A 22,089-nucleotide genomic window follows, 5' to 3' on the forward strand; every position below is an offset into this window, starting at 1 on the left:
TTCTACGCGTGTGCCGATCCAGGCTTCTGCGAGACCGTCTCGCGAGGCCTACACTGGGATGGACGAACGTGATCATTCGAATGTGCCACCGTTCGTGTGACCGTATGCACGATCGACCAGGTGTTCGTGTCCAGCATGGGGTGAACATATTTGTTTGCTATCCGGTCTGTTGAATCAGACGTCCTAGATTTGTTGCGCACCCATCGGCATGTTCTATCGATAATAATTGAGCCGAATCGAGTATAAAAGGTACAGCAAATGCCCTTGTGATTGTCTGCACTACTGTGTTGTCGTTCCTTTGTCCCGAGAGCGCGGGTGAGACCCCACACCGTTTAAAGTCCAAGTGCGATAAGATCCTTTTGTGCCCCACACACTGTGTGCTTTAGGTGCGAGAGTAACTGTGCGAGGGTGGGACAAGAAAGATGGGGCCTTCACAAGTGCCACCTTCCTGCACGAGCAAAGGCAAAGAGGGGGAGGGGAGCGAAATGTGGTAACGTTATCAAGCGTGCGCCAGGGGGTGGGTAAGGTGGCGCGCGTCTCAGCTGGGGCTACCCATAGCTATAGCTATAGGGGCTTGTTGGTACGGCATATCTTGCCGATATGCATGTCTGTATATCTATAGCGCTGTGTGTGTCAGATGGGCCTTTCTGTTGTCCTTGTTCAGCTTGTGCTACAACAAAATAAGATATGTACATGGCTGTAAGCATGGCTGAGTGCATACGCGCACCCCGCTTTAGAGGTAATCTGCCGCGTGTATTAAAAGTGGGCGTGCTTGAATGGCATGGCATCATGCAAGTGGTCTTCCTGCACATTTAGTATTGGAAGTTGTGTAATCTCAAGTTTTGGTGACCTGTTAGAGGGAGCAGCAGATGAAGCATTCGCTCCCCAGTGCAGGTGACGCTATCGACGATGTCAGGGCGACAAAATTGGCCCTGATGAAATCTTGCGAGTATTTGGTGAAACAAAGCATTTCTACTCAGATGGACTGCTTAAGAGGAGCTGGTTTTCCAGATTAGTGCATCCTGTTGGTTTGTGAAAAGAATTGCTGAGAAATAAAAATGGCACAGAGCAAAACACGAGGGTGTGGGTGATGAGGTCGAGTGTAGGGCAAAAAAGTTAGTGGTTGTTCCCTACCTGCATAACACTTAACATCGCTTGAAGAAAGTAGTGTCCAGGTATGGTGTGCGTGTAGTCTTTTCAGCCCAAAATAAATTGGGAAAGATATACCCAGCAGTGCAAAGGTTAACAAAATAAAAAAGCGCAGCCAAGAATGGCTGAGGCTTCAAACATGGGAAGAAGTTTGTTCAATGCAAAAAAGGTGTTGTACAGTCGAACCCGGCTATATCGAACTTGCAAAAGAACGCCTATCAATTCGATATAAGCTTCCTAAAAAAATTGGACATCATAAAAGCACATACTATTTATAAAACCACATTATTGATGAAACTAGCTTAATTTTGATCAAATAGGCCTGTATTTTCTTCTGCTTGGGCAATTTCGCTGCCTGCAACGCACGCACTTCTCCACATTGTCTAAAGTGTCGGAGCGACTGAGGCCGCAACCTTCCGCATTCGCACAGAAGCACCGGACTAGTGCGAGTGCACCAGTCACTTCGGAGGATGTGGGCAATGGACCATCGTTGCTTTCCTCATTGCGCCCACTTTCACTTGTGCTCGGTATGATGTTGGCAATGTAGTCTACGTTTTCAGGCTCTCCCGTGGCTGCAACACCATCATTTGCACTCACAAACTCGTCGACCGTTGACTCATCAACAGCTTCCGGAAATTCTGACAGCTCACTCCAAACATCGGCAGCACCGTCATGGGCTTCGTCGCACTCATCAGAATTTTGTCATCACCGGGCACATGGAAGCCAGCATGTCTGAAGCAATTTCGGATGAATCACTTGTACACGGCTGTGCGTACGTATCAGGCGCCACGGGCACCGGGTCACGAGTTTGTCTGCTTTAGCCGTAATCCCCCCCTTATTCAAGATCGTGCTGAGAGTGCTCCTCGGAACCTTGCACGCTGCGGGGACATCCGACTTCTCACCGCGTTCGACCTGGTTTATGATTTCAAGCTTCACGGCGAAAAGCAAATTCTGCCGCTTCATCACAGCAACACTGTGGAAGAAGGCCCTCAAGGCGCAAGAACAATGAACCAGAAAAGCAGCGAGACAGCCCGCACTTGCGTCATCTTGCATGACGAGGGCGCAAGAGCCTTTGATTGGCTGTCTGAGCAAGCACTGCGAGCGGGCCAGAATCATTTTTTTTTTTTTCAGGGGGGTGTCGGCAGCTCACCCGACGTAGCGTTGTCATGGTAGGGAGAGCGGTTGGATAGAGCCGCGCCGCCGAATTTCTCCGCCGCGAGGGAAAGCCAACTCCTGGGAGCACTTTTGCGCTGCTTGTCGTTCAATATATTGGCAGTCGCTGCTATATTTGTTCGACTTAAGCGAAATTTTTGCTATATATACTCATTGTAAAGGCCCGTCCACGTTACCGGCACGGCAACTCACCGCACGCCATTTGCCGTTCCCGGACCGCCATTCGACGGTGATTTTGCTAGCGAACGGCAAGATTTTTTTGCCATAGAGAGGATGGCTTCAAGACCCATTTATGCAGCAGCTGTACAGCGAAGTGGCCAATCAGCGATCGACTCTGACACCGATGGCAGCCTCACCGCAGCTTATCGGTCGGCTGCGCCGATATCGTCGCTACGCCTTCTCCTCTTCACTTCAAATCTAAAGCTGACGGCGCTTCGGAATGAATCACCGACGCTTACAAGCCGCAATATTTTCTTGCCGATGTTGTTGCTCTTCACAATAATAATCCATAAAGAAGAAAATGCGCTAATATTAGCGGCACCGCCGCCGGCTGCAATGCGAGCACAGCCGAGCCAGTCGTCTGCCGTCGGTATCCACACGCTGCAGCTGAGCTTGACAAGTATCTGAGCTCTCATTTTCCTATATATAGTTTTTCCTGTATATACTCATTGTAACTATACCGTGTTCAGAAATTCTTCGATATACAGAGTAATTCTATATAAACAGGTTCGCTATAGTCGGGTTCGACTGTATACAGTATTCCTTTCAAATGTGGAAAGGAATACGTCGGCCAGAAGGGCCAGTGCCTGAATGTTCGCCTTAGCGAACATCGAAGTTCTCTTAAAGGGGCACTGTATTTGCATCTAGCGATGCATGTAGCAAATTCACATCCAAACCAAAATTTGATGACACGATTATCATTGACACGCACGCAAAGCGATCCACAAGAGGGATCATTGAAGCCTATCGCATTAAGAAGGGTGGGGATGGCTGTGTTAGCCAGTCATCTATTCTGCTTTCTAACTCTGAAGTCGCTTTTTTGTATAAAAAATGACAAGGGCGTTCGTGTCTTATGTTTAAAAAGGGGTTGTACATGTAGGTGCTTTGGTTGTGATTGAAGGCACTCGTGTTTGGTCTTGATATCTCACGTTACATTCTGGTTTTCAACTATAGTGGCTTCATGGTGACGCATGTTCATTCTGTATATGAGAACTCCTTTCCTAAATAAAATTTCCATTGTTTGCAGCACTTTCTCCTGTGTTCTTCCTAAGTCTCCTTTTTAGCAGCGCTTTTCCATCGTGAATCCATGTCATTCAACACTGACTCCCACATTCATAAAAATGAATTGCTTTCTCATTCAAATTTGCTTTTTTTAAATTGCCTGATAATTTGGAAAAGTACTCACCTACTGGGCAGAAACCTGGAGGCTTACGAAAAGGGTTCTACTTAAATTGAGGACGACGCAACGAGCTATGGAAAGAAGAATGGTGGGTGTAACGTTAAGGGATAAGAATAGAGCAGATTGGGTGAGGGAACAAACACGAGTTAATGACATCTTAGTTGAAATCAAGAAAAAGAAATGGGGCATGGGCAGGACATGTAATGAGAAGGGAAGATAACCGATGGTCATTAAGGGTTACGGACTGGATTCCAAGGGAAGGGAAGCGTAGCAGGGGCCGGCAGAAAGTTAGGTGGGCGGATGAGATTAAGAAGTTTGCAGGGACGACATGGCCACAATTAGTACATGACCGGGGTTGTTGGAGAAGTATGGGAGAGGCCTTTGCCCTGCAGTGGGCGTAACCAGGCTGATGATGATGATGATCATGAATTTGGAAAATTCTGCAGCCTATTTCATTGTGAGAAAAATTGATCGGCACCTGTACTTATTTGTATAAAAGGTCAGATTTCAATACAACAAGGAAATTGACAAGTTTACCGACTTCGTTCATATGGAGGTTTAATTGTGCACATATATATGTATATATATATATATATATATATATATATATATATATTCTGGGGTTTTATGTGGCAGGACCACAATATGATTATGGGCACGCTGTAGTGCGGACCTTCGGCATAATTTTGACCATCTCAGGTTCTTTAACACACATCGAAATCTAAGTACACGGGCATTTTCGCATTTCGCCCCCATCAGGATGTGGTCACCGCAGCTGGGATAGAACCTGTGACGTAGAAATCACGAGCACAAGGCCATAGTGACTGGGCTAGCGTGGTGGGTACTAGCGCATTTCTAGGTGAAAACAAAAGATAGGAAACAGTTGCTTTTTTTTTGCTCTCGCAATCATGAAAATATTGATGCACACTGAATTTCAAAACTAGTGAGAATTTAAAGTTTGAAAGTTTAGTTAACATAAATAAGGTGTACAATTAGAAAGTATGCACTTTTGGGACCCAACACATTTGTAAAAGGAATAGTGAATACCATATACCGTAAGGCCCATAAGGGCGGCTTCTTTTTCTTTCTTCAGATTTGAGGGCCCATTTCTTGGGTGTGGCTCATAGAGGCACTGTGCAAAAAGGCATTTTTTCAGAATAAAAATAACATGCCAGTTAGCAAATGAAGTGCGTACTTTGCAGATTGTGTCTCAATCGTCGTCACTTGCCGAATCTTCTGAGTCTGCGCTGGTGCTATGCTCCACTGCTCGCTCATCTCTTTAATGCTGTCCAAGCTGTTTGAGATCTGGTCACATTGAAACTGTGGGATACGATGACCGCAGATGAAGAGTTCGACCAAGACAGCATTCAGCCAAGCTGAGTGATGCCCTCTTGAGCCACCCAGTCAGCATCTGCTCGTGGCTACCATACACCATCCATTCTGCATACAGCCTTTGGCGTTCAACCACAAAACTGACTTATACTTTCCCTCAGTGGTTGCAGCATGCCGTTGAAGCCATCTGGAATAAAGGCCGTGTCTGTGCGGATAGGCACGGCTGTTCCTTAACTTTATCCCCCGAGTGAGTACGAAAGCTGTCCAAGACGAGTCCATGTGGTGACAGGCAGCCATAAAAGCCAAAGATGGTGATGCTTGTGCCATATAGCCAATTCGAATAGCACGGGATTGTGGAGAAAGGAAAAAAGCTGAAGCCGTGTTCTCATGCGCCATCTCAGGTGCATTGGCGATGCCTGGAAGTGCACACATGCGTTTTGAAAATTATTTGTGATATGGATTGTTAGAGGGTGGATGCTGCCCTTACGTGGAGGCTTTTTTTCTTTTCTTTGAATATCTTCTTTGACAAAACCATACATGGGTGTGGCTCTTCCATGCGAGTATTTGGGAAGTACAGTATCTAGCACTTTCAGGCCACCAACAGTGTGCCACTTGGCAAGAGTTCTTCTGAATAAAGGACTCATAATAAAGATGTAAGATTGTGTGCATTGGGACTGACTGAAAGCAAGTAATACTTGCTCCACTCAGCGACATGGTAGCCAGGCAAGTGAGGCACAGCCATGCAGAATACGATTTGAGAATGAACGTTGAAGGCTTGATAAGAGTGTAACTCCTAATTTCCCATAGCTGTTGTAATGTAGCACATGATGATACAATTTTTGTGTGAGAGCTCTACTAAAAAGTTGGTTTCATATCCAGTTGATTACACAAATTTTATTCCCTCTAAATTGTACCTCGTCGACAACGTCTGTCCAATGAATTGAAACAACTGCGAAAAGGATGTTTTCCAGACTAGTCTATTGTAGCACTTCTCCAGGTTACTTACTTTGTGTCTCTTTCAGGTGCGAGAGGATGAGCTTCACGAGCTTGACTTCCTCATGGATGGTGGCTGCAGAGTGAACGTCGCAGGGGGCAGTGAAAACGCTTACGGGAAAGTGAACATCCTGTTGCAGAACTACATCTCTCGCTGCCCAGTCGAGACCTTCTCCCTGGTTTCTGACCAGGCCTACATTGTGCAGGTGTGCTCCTCTGGCTTTCTTTCATTATAGTTTGAGTTGTGTTGGTCTGTAGGCCTGTGATAACTTGCACCAGCAAATGATGATGTAGAGCAGTTCTAAGGCTAGAACTGGTATGTCTAGCTGGGGCAAGCTTCTGATGCATGCATCCTAAGTGACTTGGTACAGAGCACTGAACTTGCAATTGAATTTTTTTGCAACTAAATTTTGTATGTAGATGAGGCAAGCTCAAGTTTCTGCCTGATTCAAGAGGGCCAGCCGCTCACATGGCGGATGGATACGAATCTAAATAAAGTAGAACCTTGGTCATAAGTTTTGGGAAAAGAGAAAAAGAAAGTATACTAACTGGGAAAATGTACAATCTGAAGTGACTTAAAAAATATCGCAGACTCGATTGTAGCAAAAATCAACGTAATGTGAATCGTTACAGCATGTGACGCCGATGCATGCTGCGCCAGTGGGGCCCAAATGCCTCAAACTGGTGGGGGACACTGGGATACAGTGCCATGGGAACGAGACCTGATGCTCACTTGTTGCGCCGCCTGTAGAAGGGAAAGGTAGAACGGCAGCATGTTTGGGTTATCACCTATTACGGGGAGACGTGGGTTCCAAAACCGATTTAGTTAATTTTGGTGTGAATTTGATGATAGTTTGCAGTATTGTCCAGTTTTTTCTGCGGATTGCAAATATCTAATTAGATTTTGTGTATCTGCATTAGAACAAACGACACAAAGTTTTTAGTACAGAAATTCAGTCGATTTCTTACGGGACTTTTCAAAAACCTCACTTCGTCGAAAGCGAAAACAAAGTATATATCAAGAATGCCAAAGAGTAGATCTTCCTGGTGGTGCTATTTTTATTTTTCTCAGTACACTGAAAATGCGCAATGTAAACTTGACTTCAATATTTTTGCTCATTCGTATTTGTAATCAGTGGCAATTAGAATTTAACAATCAACTTTAGAAATAAATAAATAGCATCACCAGATAAATCAATTCGATACGAATATATTGATACCAAACATTTTGCTCCTACTTAGAAAGAACATACAAAGATTCTCCATAAGGCAGTGTGCAATGCCGAAAAAAATGAAAACTGAGAAAAAAGAATCTGAACATTCAGTTCACTGTAACTTTTATTGGTTTAGCACTATGGCAATATGAATTGCATCACCATCTAGCCCTGTCCTTCAGCAAGAAGTTCATGACATATATGTGGGCACTGTGGAAAAATAACACTGAAATATTTGTTGCGACATCATCCATAGTCGAAAGCAATGTAAGAATGCTAGCACTACCTACTTCACATTTCTCTTTTAGATCCTTGTTGAACAGGAGGCACACAAATCTCATCTCTATTAATAAAGTCTAGCAGAGTTCATGGCCACAACAAAAATGTACTTTGCAGAAAGTTTATGGCTGCAACAAAATATCTGGATCAAATCCCAACGGTGGCAGCCACATTTCGATGGAGGCAAAATGCAAAAAGTTAATGTACTTGTTTTGTGCGCACCAGGTGGTCAAAATTCGTCCAGAATCATATTGTGGTTCTGGCACATAAAATCCTAGAATTCAAATTAACAAAAATACAGTCGAACTTCGATATATCGAACAGCACGGTGATCGCAAAATAGTTCGATATAGCCAGAATTCGATATATAAAATCACGTAGAAAACGCGTAAAAAACTAGTGCAAATCAATCAATGAACCAATCGTGGCGCAATAGATACTCACATGAAGCTTCAAACAAAGTATTTATTTATTTCGCTGAAAGTACTGAAGCAGCGTAGCCTGCTTCATATTGGCAACCGAGTGCTTGACCACGGTGTCCACAACATAGTCCAAACGGTCCACAAGAGACAGTCCAGTGCCTTCTATTACGCTGCAGTAGGGGCGTACAACGGCGAAAGCAGCTACAGCCTCAGTTGCAGTCGGGAGCGGGGCAACATCAGCGCTTGCTGGATCAGCCTCAGCAGCGTCTTCGTTTGGCCGCTCAGCAGTCACTTCTGCCGCGATCTCCATGTCTGTTAACTCGGCCACTGTTCCGGTGCTGTCGTCACCGCCAACGAAGTTTTCAAGGCACATGCTGTGTGGCTCAGCACCGACAAAGCGCTCCAACTCGCCCCAGGTTTCTTCGAGCTGGCATTCTTCCGGGCCCTTGCGCCGATAAACCATTTGTACAGCGCCTTCTCGACGTCTTCAAAGGCAGCTTTGCGCACCCGCCGCACGCCTGAATGCTGGTTCTGTTCCGCCTTGGCCTTTATGTCACTCTTGTTTTTCAGCAGAGTGCTCAAAGTACTCCTTGGGATGTTGAAAGCTTCGGCGACGCTCGACTTCTTTTCTCCATTTTCAACGCGCTGTATCACTTCCAATTTCGCAGCAAATGTCAGGCACGTCCGCTTCTTCGTGTTTGCAACCATCACACCAACCACGACAGGCCTAAGCCACACACACACACACGAACAAACACTAACAACGACTGCTGTAGCAAGCGGCAGCACCGAGACGAACGTGTTGTTGACGTTGTGAAACTAGCCAACCTGGCCAAGCCATGGCCACGCCAAGCCATGGCCATGCCAAGCCGCCGCTTGCGTACGCCGCTACGTTCAAATGGCACCCTCGGCGCAACCGATGTGGGCAGCTGTCGTACGCAGCAGTCTGGAACGCCCATCGCGCCGCTGCTATCTTCGAAAGTGTTGCGGGTATGCTCGCCTCCTGTCAACAAAGCGCACTTGGTCTGGGGCGGCGGAGTTCGATATATCCATTTTACATCCGGCCCCGTTCGAAATAAAAAATTAAAAATGCATGCGATTTTCTACGTGCTATAGAAAGTGTTCGATATACGCAATAATTCGATATATCCGTGTTCGATATATCGAGGTTTGACTGTATATATATTGTAGGTGGTGGTGGTGGTGATGTTGAAGCAGGCGGGGTTGGCCTGGCATAAATAGCCGGCAATTGTTCCGCCTGATCCTCCTTTGAGTTGAGATCAGGGGTGTGTCACCAGCTGCCGATGAGCCCCGTGTCTTGCAGGAAGGCTATCAGCAGTCGTTACGCTCTCTTCCTGAATGCTGCGGGCCCTCCGGGGAAAACAACGTCCTCAAAGGTCCTGTGCGGGAGACCGCTTTTTTGTAGCTTGTCGACCATCGCTTTTCTTTCTGTGTCAAACTGCGGGCATAGCCAAATGAAATGTTCGATGTCGCCAATGTCACCACAGAAAGCACAGAGTGGGGAAGCGCGAAGCCCAGTCTTGAATAACCAAGCTGGGGTGTACGCGGAGTCGGTCCTGATGCGGTATAAAAGCGTCGCTTGTTCGCGTGTAAGTCCATGAGTCACACAGGGTTCGTGTGGATTCTTGTGCATCTCTCGAAGGTGAAGGCGGATTGCACCCTTATGGTTTTGAACAGGTTTTGGAGCTTTCACTTTTGGGACACATGTCAGCGCTAGGCGTGCAAGGGCGTCAGCTTCCTCGTTTCCATCAATTCCTACATGTGATGGAATCCACTGAAACCTTATGCTAAATCCTTTGCTCGTTAGGTCGTCAATCAGTGCCAGAGACTGCCTTGTAAATTTCTCTAGAGGTAGGCCCCGATGTAACCGCTGTAATGCTGACTTGGAATCCGTCAGCACCGCGGCATCACGTGCAGAAAAAGCCCGTAGTTTCCGCAAAGCCGCGGTGATTGCGGCGCTTTTTACTGTTGTAGAGGAAACTACACGATCCAGTCGGCCAGACCATGACACATCAAGGGATGGTATGCAGAATGCCGCTGCGCAGCTATCTGTTTGTGCGCACACCGAACCGTCTGTGTATACTTGTAGGTGGCTTTGATACACAGTGCTCAAGTGGTTCAGCAGATGAAACTTGGCTTCGGCAGTTGAAATGGTGCGTTTCGTCGGTAGGTGGGGTACATTAAGGCTGCAGGAAACCTCCGGAAAAGACCATGGCGTGTCAAGGCGGCTTTGTTTAGGCCATTCCAATCCTAAAAATCGGAAGGTGTTCAGCGCTGCATGAAAATGTGAGCGAGTTCTTGTTCTTAGCCGCCGGAGAAGTGCCTTGCCTGCGCGTGTCTCGCCCAGCCTTAATAGCTGCATCAGCAAGGCCTGAGATGCCAAGAGGCGGAGTGGGAGAGACTCTGCCTCATTAGTGACTTTCTTGTTTGAGGCCGCCGTTGAAACTCCCATCGCCAAGCGAAGTCCCTTTCTGTGCACTTCCTCCAAGCGCTCGAATTGACTCGATGACGGTGATATCAGAGGGAGCTGATAGAGAATGCGGCTTGTTATCAGTGCAGTGTTCAGTTTAAGCATGGATATAGGATTGTTTCCCCAATATACACCTGCCAATCGACGAAGTGCGTTGATTCTTTGCACTGATGCAGCCACAACACTTTCGACCGCACCACGCCAAAGTAGCTTGTTGTCGATGGTGACGCCCAGGAATCGAACATGAGTTGCACGAAGAATTGAATGCCCTCTGATATTCAGCGTCAGACGTGTTGACTTGCGTCTCACTCCCGGGAAAAGCATGAAGGCAGATTTTTCTGCTGATAAAGACAGGCCAAGCGTCGATAAGTGGCGATCGATAGTGGAGATCGCGGCCTGGGCTATCCGGGCCAAACGTTTGTGTTGGTACCCCGAGATCCAAATGCAGATGTCATCTGCGTAGATGGACATTTTAACTGCCGTCCGACCTACTTTCAGGGCATCTGGGAGGCTGGCCATGGCAACGTTAAAAAGCAAGGGGGACAGGACACTTCCTTGTGGGACGCCGAGGGAAATTCGTCGTTTGTCACTCATTATACTTCCGAGCTTAACTTGGACACATCGGTCGCTGAGAAATTCATGGACGAATCGAAGAGCATTTCCAGAGACGCCCACGGCTCGGAGTCCGTTGATGATGCCTGTGTGAAGCACACAGTCGTATGCCTTGGCAACGTCCATAAATATGGCGAGTGTGGAAAGGCCGTCTACGCGATGGTGCTCGATATGGCTTAGTAGATCCAAGACACTGTCCTGGGCACTCAACCGTGGACGAAATCCGGTCATACATGATGGCAGTCTATTTCCTTGCTCAAGATACCATGTTAACCTCGTAGATATTAGTCTTTCCATCAACTTTGATACGCATGATGTGAGCGATACTGGCAGATATGAGGTGAGGTTTGCAGGATCCTTTCCGGACTTGAGCACTGGCATCACCCATGCTGTCTTCCACGCATCTGGGATCTCTCCTGTGCTCCAGACGTGATTAAATATGTCCAGAAGGGCTCGTTTTCGTTCATATGGCAGATTTGTCAGCATCTGATTGCTGATCAAATCGGGACCCACAGCACAGCGTCTTCTTAATTTGCTAAGCGCCAAATCCAACTCACGAAAGGTGAACAGCGTATCCATGGTATGGAATGCTGCAGACAATAGAGGGTTCGATACTCCTGCTGATCTGCCAGATGTGTATACGTCTGCAAAATCTTCTGCAAGGGTTGGCAAATCTTTTCCTTGCTTTAAAGCAAGAGCTTCGAATGGCCTGTGTAGGCGAATCTTTCCAGATAGGCTATTCATTACCCCATATCCTTGTCATGGGAGTAAATGCCGATAAACTCTCACAGAAAGCAGCCCATTGAACTCGTCTTAATCTTTTTGTGTGACGACGGATGACAGCGGTTATCCTGTTGTATTCAGTTTTCGCAGATGGATTTCCCGTTTTTATCATTAGTTTTCGTTCCGCTCTCCTACGCGCTGCGCAGAGGTTCTTTAGTTTCAAATCAGGAGTAGGGAAATGGTCTGGCAGTTTCAACATTGAGGTAGCCACTCTTTTGCTCCGCAGCATATCTGTGAACAGCTCACCAGGGGATTCATCCAACGCTTCTCTGTATGTGTCCCAGCGGGCCACAGCACAGAATTGTCGCCCAGCAGTGTGAAATCCGGTGATGGTGGTGAAGATCGGAAAGTGGTCACTGCCCATCCTGTCTGGGGCCGTTGTTGACGATACGACAAGGTCTGTAGAATGGATCACGAGGTCTATGGCACTCCATGAATCTGGTGGTCTGAAGAAAGTAGGTTTGCCATCGTTCGCGATACATAAGTCAGCAGCATCCGTGGCTGCGACAAGTTCCTTGCCTCGGTAATCTGCAGTCTTATCTCCCCAAAGCGAATGATGTGCGTTAAAGTCGCCACAGATTATTATAGGAGAGGGGCAACGAATGCAACGGTCCTTTATGAACGCCTCCATGGAGACCTTCCTGCGCGGACTTATATACACCGACACCACACTGAGTTTTCGTTTCCCTAGGTACACTTGCACAGCGGCGACTTCCAAGAAGGTAGAGCAAAAGTCTCGCACTGGTAAGGTGACGTGAGGTATTTCTCACCTGATGTATATCATCGCACTTCCATTTGCAAATGATGGTTTACTCGGATTTCCATGTCTGATGTACCCTGGGATCGTCCTTCTATTTGGGAGACCGGCCTCCGAGAGGGCTAGAATTGGTATAGGTATGTCTCGAAGGAAAAGGCTGAGTTCAGAAAGACGCTGTAAAATGCCGGCGCAGTTCCATTGCATTATTAAGGGCACGTTTGGACGACGGATTGGACCAAGTGGGCGAGAAGCTGCCATTATGTTACTGAGGGTACGGGGAAGTAGAGCAGAGTATTACTGACTCAAGAGCCAGCACTGCTTCCAACATATCCTTCGTTGAACTAGCAGGCATCTTCGCGACGTGGGAACGTAGTGCCGTGAACAAGGCGCGTATCACATGCTGGCAGTTTTCTTGCTCACTGTTGCCAAGTGGTACTTGAGGTCGGTTTACTGCGGCCGCATAGGTGCGTTTTTCGGACTCTCTTCGAACAGGTTTCTCAGCCGCTGTGACCGTTTGCGTTGGCTCAATAACTTCGTTTATCGGTGGGAGACGCGGGAAATGAGATGCGTACTCTGTTTCCAAACCAGTTAGTTGTGGCGCTCTGGACGTCTTCTTCGTGTTCGATGGTGCGCTTGCACTCTTTGGACCCAGAACAAACAACTTATTTCTCCGCTGAGCAGCTGTCCGCGCAGGACATCGACCGTAGCTAGCAGGATGGTCACCGCCGCAATTTGCACACACAAAGTTGTCTTTAGTTGCACAAGTCTTAAAGTCATGAGGTCCCCCACAGCGCTTGCACCTCTGTTCTCCACGACAGTACTTAGCGATATGTCCGAAGCGCTGACACTTAAAACAGCGTGGTGGTGTCTCCACATAGTCGATAAGCTCATGTCTTTTAAAACCAAGGTTGATCTTCTCTGGGCGTTCAGAATTTGGAGCAAATGTGAGAATCACGGAGTTAGTACGCCTTGACTCCCATTCAGATTACGAGGTTTGGACCCAACGAGTGATTCTTCTTGCATGGAATACTCCCTGAGGTCTCGGGTAGGTGAGCAGCTCTTCATCCGAGTACCATTTAGGGACTCCTCTAACAATGCATGTGTTTTTCATATAACTGTGCGGGACACGGGCAGATATGTCTATGCCGCCGATATTCTTGGTCTCTAGAAGGACGCTGGCTTGTCCTTCTGTCTCTACATCTAATAGCAATGCTCCCTGTGCTGTGAAGTGGCTCTTCACTGGTGCTCCACCGAGGATCGTTTCAAGCTCAGAATACAGGGCAATAGGGTTTACTTGCCTTAGATCAGCTCTTTCAGATGTTGCAGTGATTAACACTGGAATGCCCTCCGCCCTGTCTTTACGATGGCACACAATTCGGAAACCACCCTCGTCCATGTCCAGGTCTGAAGGGTTTGCCACGTTGTCGCCCTCGATGATAGTTGACTCGTCTTCAGATTCACCAGTGTCTTGTCATTTGTAGTCAGGCTTGTACAAACCAGCTGGCGTTTCTGACCCGGTGTCAGCCCTTGGGAGGTCATGGCGGGGTGCTCGTCGGTGCCAGCTTGGTTCCTTCTAGCACCTTGTGAGGCGGCGGGTGGCGTAGCACCCGTCGGTCTACGATACGGAAGGTACCTTTTCGAGTCGACCGACGTCTTGAACCGTTCTGACCAGTAATACTAGCAGAAAATAACGAGAATAACGATAAATGTAGGCAGAGCTACTCAGACAGGCTAGCAGCAGATTCGTCGTCTTCTTCTTCTTCCTGTATATATATTGTACATTCATGCAATTGTGTATTCAGCACAGGTCACACCTAGACCTATAGTAGCCCAGGACTGTAGGCAGAGTCTGTTGCTGGCTTGTGCCTTTTGGCAAGCTTAATTATCACTGCATTTCCATTCGCCTGATCCTTATTGGGCATGTGAAGCCTCTGATGAGCTTTTTCAAGGCTTCATTTACGCATGCCACAGGGGGAGCACAAGCTTCACTGATTTTCCCAGAATAGCAGAGGCCGAGCCTGCTCTCCTGGAGCAGCTTCTTCGCTCATGCCAGGCTTTTCATATGCTTTGAACAAAATAAACGTCCTTCTGCAAAAACATATGCAAAAATCTGTAGATGGAAGTCGCGGGGCTAGCGAAACGGAAGCAAAGCAGGTGTGTTTGACGTACCTTTCGACACAGCGGTATTATAATTATAATCTCAGGTGCCCTCCAGAAGCAGTACTTGTTTAAAAAAAAAATTAGCGTTGCAACGACAGAAGCACCCAGCAACGAAAAAGATCACCCTGCGCCTTTCAACCTGGGACACAGCACGATTCCAAGGAACCACGGCGGATAAACCATGTTTTCAAATTCAGCGCCACTGTAGTTGACGTCCTCTTTCGTGTCGACAACCAGCAGCTCGAACTTTCGCTACATTGCAGACTGCGACGCCAGGCACATTTTCGGGCGATCGCTGCACGCTCGCTACTTTCTTCAGTCGTGAAGGAAACAGTGTCTACACGATCTGTGCTAACATGCGAGGTGTGGACGGACGTAGTGTTGACGCTAGACGTGCCGGGTTGCAGCTCAGAACTTGATCCGGCAGAATCTATGGGCAGACCAGCAACCAGCAATTCCGGGAGTATGACAGGCTTAACCGCCTTCCGTAGCGCATTCCATAGCTGCTTGACACATAGTAGCCTTGAGACGACAATCTCCTCCAGCCATTTGGGCAGCGAAATGGACACCTTATCAAACGTCATGAAGCGAGCCGCTTCATAGACAGCATAGACAGCGGCACATGAAACCAAAGATAAATAAACGAAGCGAAAGTGGTCGAGTGCGCGCCAAACAGTGCCTGACCAATAAGAGCAAGACATGCAGGGTGTGCGCGCGCTTTGGCCAATCAGTGGCACGAACGCATTCTTAAGAAATGTTGCAATAGCGTCGGTTTCCCTCCACCGACGCCGTCTTGAACTGGCACAGAATGTGCAGAAAGAAAACACCTTCAAAACAAACGCAAGATGGCGGCCGCTGGCCATTGCATTCACAAATGGCGTGAAGTTAAAAAATTTTTGGCCAACCTTTACTAATTTCGCGTACACCTTGGCCTGTTTAAGTGGGATATATTATTATTTTTCAATTAAATTTAGCTTCTAGATTTCGTGGAGGGATTCTTAAATGTTTAAACGTGGCAAAATGCACTTTTCCGAAAATCAACTTTTTTGTGATTTTTTTGTCGTTTCAAGATCTGCGTCTCCCATCAAAAGCGTGCTATATACGCTTTGAATGGCACTGCACCACATGTCGTTTGAAACAGATAAAAGATGCTTATCTCGATACGGTTAACGTTGATAGCTGTGAATGTGCCGTACGACTACCTCTGAGGAGATTTGCTTGTAGCAGAAGAGGAAAGTAATACCCCTGTCACGCGGGAAGATGTAATGTCATTCAAATCGAATGGCATTCGCATATAATCCCACTAATCGGGATTTACATGGGAAAAGCATGTCATTCGAACGGAATGACATTTGCCATCGAATGATTTAGAGGAGCTCATTCGCATTCGATTTTGAACCGAATATATACTCTTGACCCCAGATAGACAGCAGCGGCACGCAACGTGAAAAAATAATGCGTGCATCATCAAAGTCAGAAGATATATTTTTAGATTTATAAAACGGAATAACATTTTTTGCTGTGATGATATTTTCATCACGGGCTGTGCTCAAGCGCTATTACTCTTTGCATCAGGAGTCTGTTGTGGTGGTCGGCCATATTGGATGTGTTGATCGAAGTGCTTTTAGTTGTGAATAATTGGTGTCAAAATATTTTCGGCAGTTTTAAAAGTACTCGCAAAAGTTCTTAAACGTGTTTAATAGGCGCAATATTTTTTTGAACTTCACACATTTTGTTCCAGGTTGTCATTGCTATCATTCGCGAGCGTCAATATATTTTACTGTTTAGTACTACAAGAGACCTAATGGCATTCGATTCGAATGACATTAAATCTTCCCGTGTGACAAGGGCATAAGTGCATGCCAGTAATTTCGTGTGACTTGGACAGGTGAGGGCTGAGGGAAAGCTGCAGGTGCCTATTCCTCTTGATTGCGCACGCCTCATCCGTTTTCTTGTTCACACATGGCCTAGTGGCCCGAAAGCATATCATATGATCACAGTTTCATATTGTATCCTATTCTCAATATAACGAAGTATATAATTTTTCATGACATTTTGTGCATAGAGTACCATGTATTTAAAACCTCAGCATAACGAAGACACCTCAACATTTCATTATAAAAGAATTTCACTGCCACCACAAAGGTATGTCGAGACCATAAATAGAAACTTCCACGGTCAGATGGTAAAGGATTGTAATACAAGTGGCTGCTTGCAAACGCACCTCTCAAATGACATGCCATGCAACAAGAGCTACTGCTGAAGTGAAGCCGCATCATTTTCTGTGTAAAGTCCAAGTGCGATAAGATCCTATCGGGACCCACGCACTGTGTGCTTTAGGTGCGAGTGAAAGTGTGCGAGGGGAAGAGAAGAAAGATGATGGCTTCTCGATTGTCGCCTTCCTACGTGAGCAAAGGGAAAGAAGGGGAAGGGAGTGAGCTCCTGGTAATGCGACCAAGTGTGCAAGAGGGGACAGGGAGGGGGGGGGGGATGGAGTGGGGTGTGCATCTCTCGATATCTGGCACCCGCCGTGGCTGTGCATGGCAGTAAGTGCAACTGAGTGCATATGCAGCCACGCACCCTGCTTTAGGGGTAATCTGCCACGTGTTAAAAGAGTGAGCGTGGTGGCAAGGCGGCGTGGCACCATGTAAGCTGTATTACCCTACATTTAGTATTGGAGGTTGTGTAATCTCAAGTTTCGGTGACCCGATAGAGCAAGACGCAAACGAAATACAGTCGAAGCCACTTTTAGCAATATTCAAATGCCACGAAAATTCCATTGTTATAACTGATAATTGTTAAAACCGGGTTGCATGAAAAAATAAAAATAGGGGGATCGTAGAGCTGATCTTGGCAGACTATAATGGCGGGGAGGCCAGTGCCCCTCCCCACTATATCCCAACCACCTTCCTCCATCCGGCTGCTGATTGTGCTCACTCATTTAACTGCTTCCTGGGAGCTCCGATCACGTGTAACAAGCTGCGACTGTCGGCATTAAAGAATTGCACTGCTATAACTGCAAAGAAGGGTCACGGGTGGCAAGCGATATACGAGCACCGTTGAGGCAGCGCTTTGGTGGGCACAAAAGGGTCCTTTTAAAAAATGCGAGGAGGTACCGCAGCAGCCTGTCAGTTTGAGAAATCCAGAAAAAATGCTGAGGCGAGATCGCCACAAGCGTCTCACCACGTAACGTCACACTGCGTTGCACAACAAAATCCTATGGCCGTCAGCCTTGTCAACATTCTTCTCCAAGGTATCCAAGCACTCCATATAGTGCACCGGAAAGTTCCTCACGAAAACGAAGCCTGAGGGACAGAATAATCTGCTGGGCCTCCTGTGAGGACAATGTTGAGGCAGCCTGCCCTACCGCATCATCGCTGCCGTCATTTCCGTCGCTATCTGACGCAAGCACGTTCGCGACGATTGCCTCATCAGTTAAAAGCACTTAGTACTTAGTTTCCAAATATATAGCCTAGCGCTTTCTTTTCACCGGCAACGTCATGCATTGCCGATTATCAGTGGGAGGGTAAGTCATCTTCCATCTTGGTGGCGAGTCAAAAGAGGCTGAGAAACCACGTGGCCAGGAACGATATTGATGCACAAGAACGAACACAGGACTGTTTGCAGAACTGTGCTAAATGAGGAGCCAGTGAGCAACATGCGAGCAGCGCAGTTGGCGTGGTTCATTCGCATTTCGGAGGGTGCCGTGGCATAGAGATATGGGCGCAGCCCTTTTGTATTCGGAGGGGTGAAAGGGTGACGGGAGAGAGGCGCGCAGAGAAGGCTGGAAAATGAGCGCGCGGCAGCCGTTCGAGCAGCGGGCCATCGTGCAGCAGCTCGAATTTCTCGTTTCCTTTTCTTTTTTTCAGGATTTCGCATTTCACTACCTTTCGGCTCGGACACCGAGCAGCCACACTTCATTGTTATAACCGATGATGTGGCATCGGGGAATTGTAGTAAACGCGTTATTTCACCATGCAAAACATACAAAAGTTGACGCTGCAGCAGCTTCTCATTGTTATAACCTATATATTGCTAAAACCGATATCGTTATAAGTGGGTTCGACTGTATTCGCTCACTGCTGCCAGTGTTTTTTCTGATAGCGTTATCCGAATGCAGGTGATGCTATCAGCAATGGGGCTGGAGTGCATGTGAAAGTGTGGCTGGCTTCCCTTAATTCGTACCGCAGATGTGAAGATATTGTTCAGGGTGTCTACCAACTGGGAAAGCCGGGAAAACTGAATTCTCAGGGATTTTGAATAGTCTGGAAATACTCAGGGAAAACTCGGGGAATTTGTGCTTCTATCACAGAAAATTAGCTGTAATTTTATTGAAAGCGAATGAAAGTCAGGGTAGTGCTGACATTAGTAACAGAGGCATCGTAACGAAACATATTTTGATGCCGTGTAGTTGGCTAGAGGAGTTTCCAGTGTGCAACCAACGACCGACTTTCCGGACGCCCGATAATTCAGACAGCTTTGCGGTGCCACTATGTACCCCATAGAGTCAATGTATAAGAACATCTGAAATTTTGGACGCAAGAATGCTTCGCTATCCAACTCTCCGGACTTTTTGCCGTGACCACAGGTCTGAAACAGCATTAGTCAAAGCCACCATTGCCACCATTTTGATTACCTCGCCACCTTGAACCGGGGTTCTTGGACGCAGATCTGCTGGCAGCCGTAGCCACTGACCTGGCAAGCTCTAGGTCGGTGCTTCGACGTTCGCTATTAAGCTTCTTGCTGTTCAGTGCCATGTTTTTCATTAAAAGAATTCGTTGCTGTCAGCAACAGCACCGACTCTGCCTTTGTGGTTCTCGCGATTGGCTTCAAAGCTCGGAAAGCACAGCGCATTGCAGAATGCCATGTCCCAAAAGTCAGCTTTGCCCCAGTGTAGCAATGTCACGCACTGAAACATATGCGAAAGTATTGCATTGAAGCATAATAAGCGTGGGAAGGCGCAATTGTCACGGGACACAGTATGTATTCCTTGATTGTAGACGCGTCTACTCGCCATCTCCTGTCACAGTACAAGCACCGATATGCCTAATAAGTGTACTGGCAGGTCTTTTTGGAGGTGCCTGTGCCGCTTTGAGCCCTTAAGTAAAAGTCACGCGTTCATTTTTTCGAACTGCTTGATTTTTCTAACGTATTCACAGCCCTTAGGGAGTCCAAAAAATCAGACTTTGACTGTAAAACTGATCAAGAGAATCCTTCAAATGGTCTGTTGGATGAAAGGTGGACGTGAACAGAAAGGAATGAATGGGAAAGGAAGCGTGCCGCTGCTGCTTTCAAGGAATTTGAGTGACGCCGAAATGCAGGTGTCCCTCATTCAAAGCAAAATAAACTCTTTAAAGCAGTAAAACGCAACACTGAGGCATTGTGCGTGGGATGAGAGTATGTCAGGACAGTTGAGGTTGACCCACCAGTTGTTGAGAGAGAATCTCACTTGCGACAAAGTTTGGGCTTCATACCAATGATCTTGCTATCAGTTGATAGAAATAGCTCACATCTCCTTAGGTCACGCTGTCCACATTTGTGGATGTGGCTTATTTTTGCCATTTCTGTGCAGTGATAGCAAGGAATATAGCACAAACATTACACTTGTTGAACATTCCGATTCTGATAACCCAAGTTAATTCCATTTTACTTTAAAGCGATATGTATCATTACAGAGTACTGCTTTGATGAAGGCACTACTGTGTTTTACGTGATGTTTGACGTGGAGCATGTTGGTATCAACCTCGAAATATTTTTTTTTTCTTTCTTGACATGCTTGAACCCAATGAATAACTTGTGCGTGTAATTCGAGCAGGGTATTTAATCATTGTTATGAAGAAATGTAGCATGGCTGACTTTAAATTATTCATATATTTAGTTACTCTGTAATTACAATGACTCATAATAAAATGCTATAAAAGTCATTTTGCTCCTTTCAGTGTAGTCTCAAGCAACATCTATGTTTCATGCATGTATCAACAGTCATTCATAATTCGTTACTGAAGGGGATATTCGAAAATATTTATTTCTGCGTGGATCTCCTTTTTATTCATATTTGATAATGTTCAATTTGATTAGAAATGAGTCTTACTAACTTTCTAAAAGGTATATTTTTTGCTGTGCACTTTACTAACCCCTCCCTTCTGATTTCTGTCTGAATAAAATAAATGCTACTCCTTACCATTCAAACTGGATTAGGTCGTTTTATTTCTCTTTTATTTATCAATTGAAGTTGTATATCGCTAGCCAATTTGTCTGTCCGTCTGCCTCTCTTGTGTATGCCGAAGGCTGCACCGGTGCAACCCTGTGTGCATGCACGAAAAAAAAGAGGAAGAGAGGCGTGCGACTGGCTGCGCCAGTAGTGACGTCGTTGCTCACCGTTGCAGCCGAGCACGTGCGTAGCAGTTTCACTCCGGCTCCGAAATGGGTAGGCCACACATCATACGTATTCCTGAAGAGCAGGCAGCTTTCGATCGGCAATGCTTCGAGCAGAACTGGAAATGGACTCGTCTATGCAGCGGCGGTACTGCGGCCCGGTCACAAAAACAGGCTCGTGCAGCCGAGCACAAGCAGCAACTGTGTATCGACGACCCGACAGCCTACCAAGCTATCGTTTAATGAATCATCGGGATTAACCCAGTGATAAACACCGGGGCTACACTTTTCAGCTTCGCTGGTTAACTATCTGTACAAAGTGTTTGGGCAGTCATTTATTTTTTAACTAGCTCTGGAAGAATTATAGAGAAATATATATTTGCAGCACAATCACAGGTTATTTTTGCGTTTCCTCGTTTTCTGTTTTACCAAGTTAAAAATTATGGCATTTTACCTGCCAAAACCACTATCTGAGTGTGAGGCACGCATAGTGGGGGACACCAGAAATTTGGACCACCTGGAGTTCTTTAATGTGCACCTAAATCTAAGTACATGGGTGTTCTCGCATTTCGGCCCCATCGAAATGTGGCCACCATGGCCGGGACTCGTTCCCGTGACCTCGTGCTTAGCAGTCCAACACCATAGCCTCTATGCAACCACGGTGGGTTCTACCAAGTGCCAAAATGGACTTGCGCTATTATTTGTGAAGTTGCGTAACGATGTGTGGCCACCAGTCCCGTATAACCACGTAGTGCGTAGGATGCTGCGGTTCCAGACGTACTGTGGCCACCGCGGAAAGTTAAAAAGACACCCACATAGGCATGGCAGAGAAATGGCTATGTCAGGTGGCTCTAGCGATAACTGTAGGAGCGTCATTCAGAACACACAGAATCATTCTCCACTACTGGAGGTATTTTCTCTACTTCCCTTTTAAACAAAAAGATGTTGAT

At 46.7% G+C, this 22,089-nt stretch overlaps 1 protein-coding gene across 2 annotated transcripts in view; it reads left to right on the forward strand.

Moving 5' to 3' along the window:
* LOC139060239 (activating signal cointegrator 1 complex subunit 3-like) overlaps positions 1-22,089 on the forward strand; it is a 462,385-nt gene that overhangs the window by 185,165 nt on the left and 255,131 nt on the right. For both annotated transcript variants that reach the window (XM_070539311.1, XM_070539312.1), the window contains one exon: positions 6,076-6,252. In XM_070539311.1, the coding sequence (XP_070395412.1) occupies positions 6,076-6,252 (177 nt within the window). The remainder of the gene's footprint in view (positions 1-6,075; positions 6,253-22,089) is intronic.

Source organism: Dermacentor albipictus, chromosome 5 (assembly GCF_038994185.2).
Source record: "Dermacentor albipictus isolate Rhodes 1998 colony chromosome 5, USDA_Dalb.pri_finalv2, whole genome shotgun sequence".
Classification (NCBI taxonomy): domain Eukaryota; kingdom Metazoa; phylum Arthropoda; class Arachnida; order Ixodida; family Ixodidae; genus Dermacentor; species Dermacentor albipictus.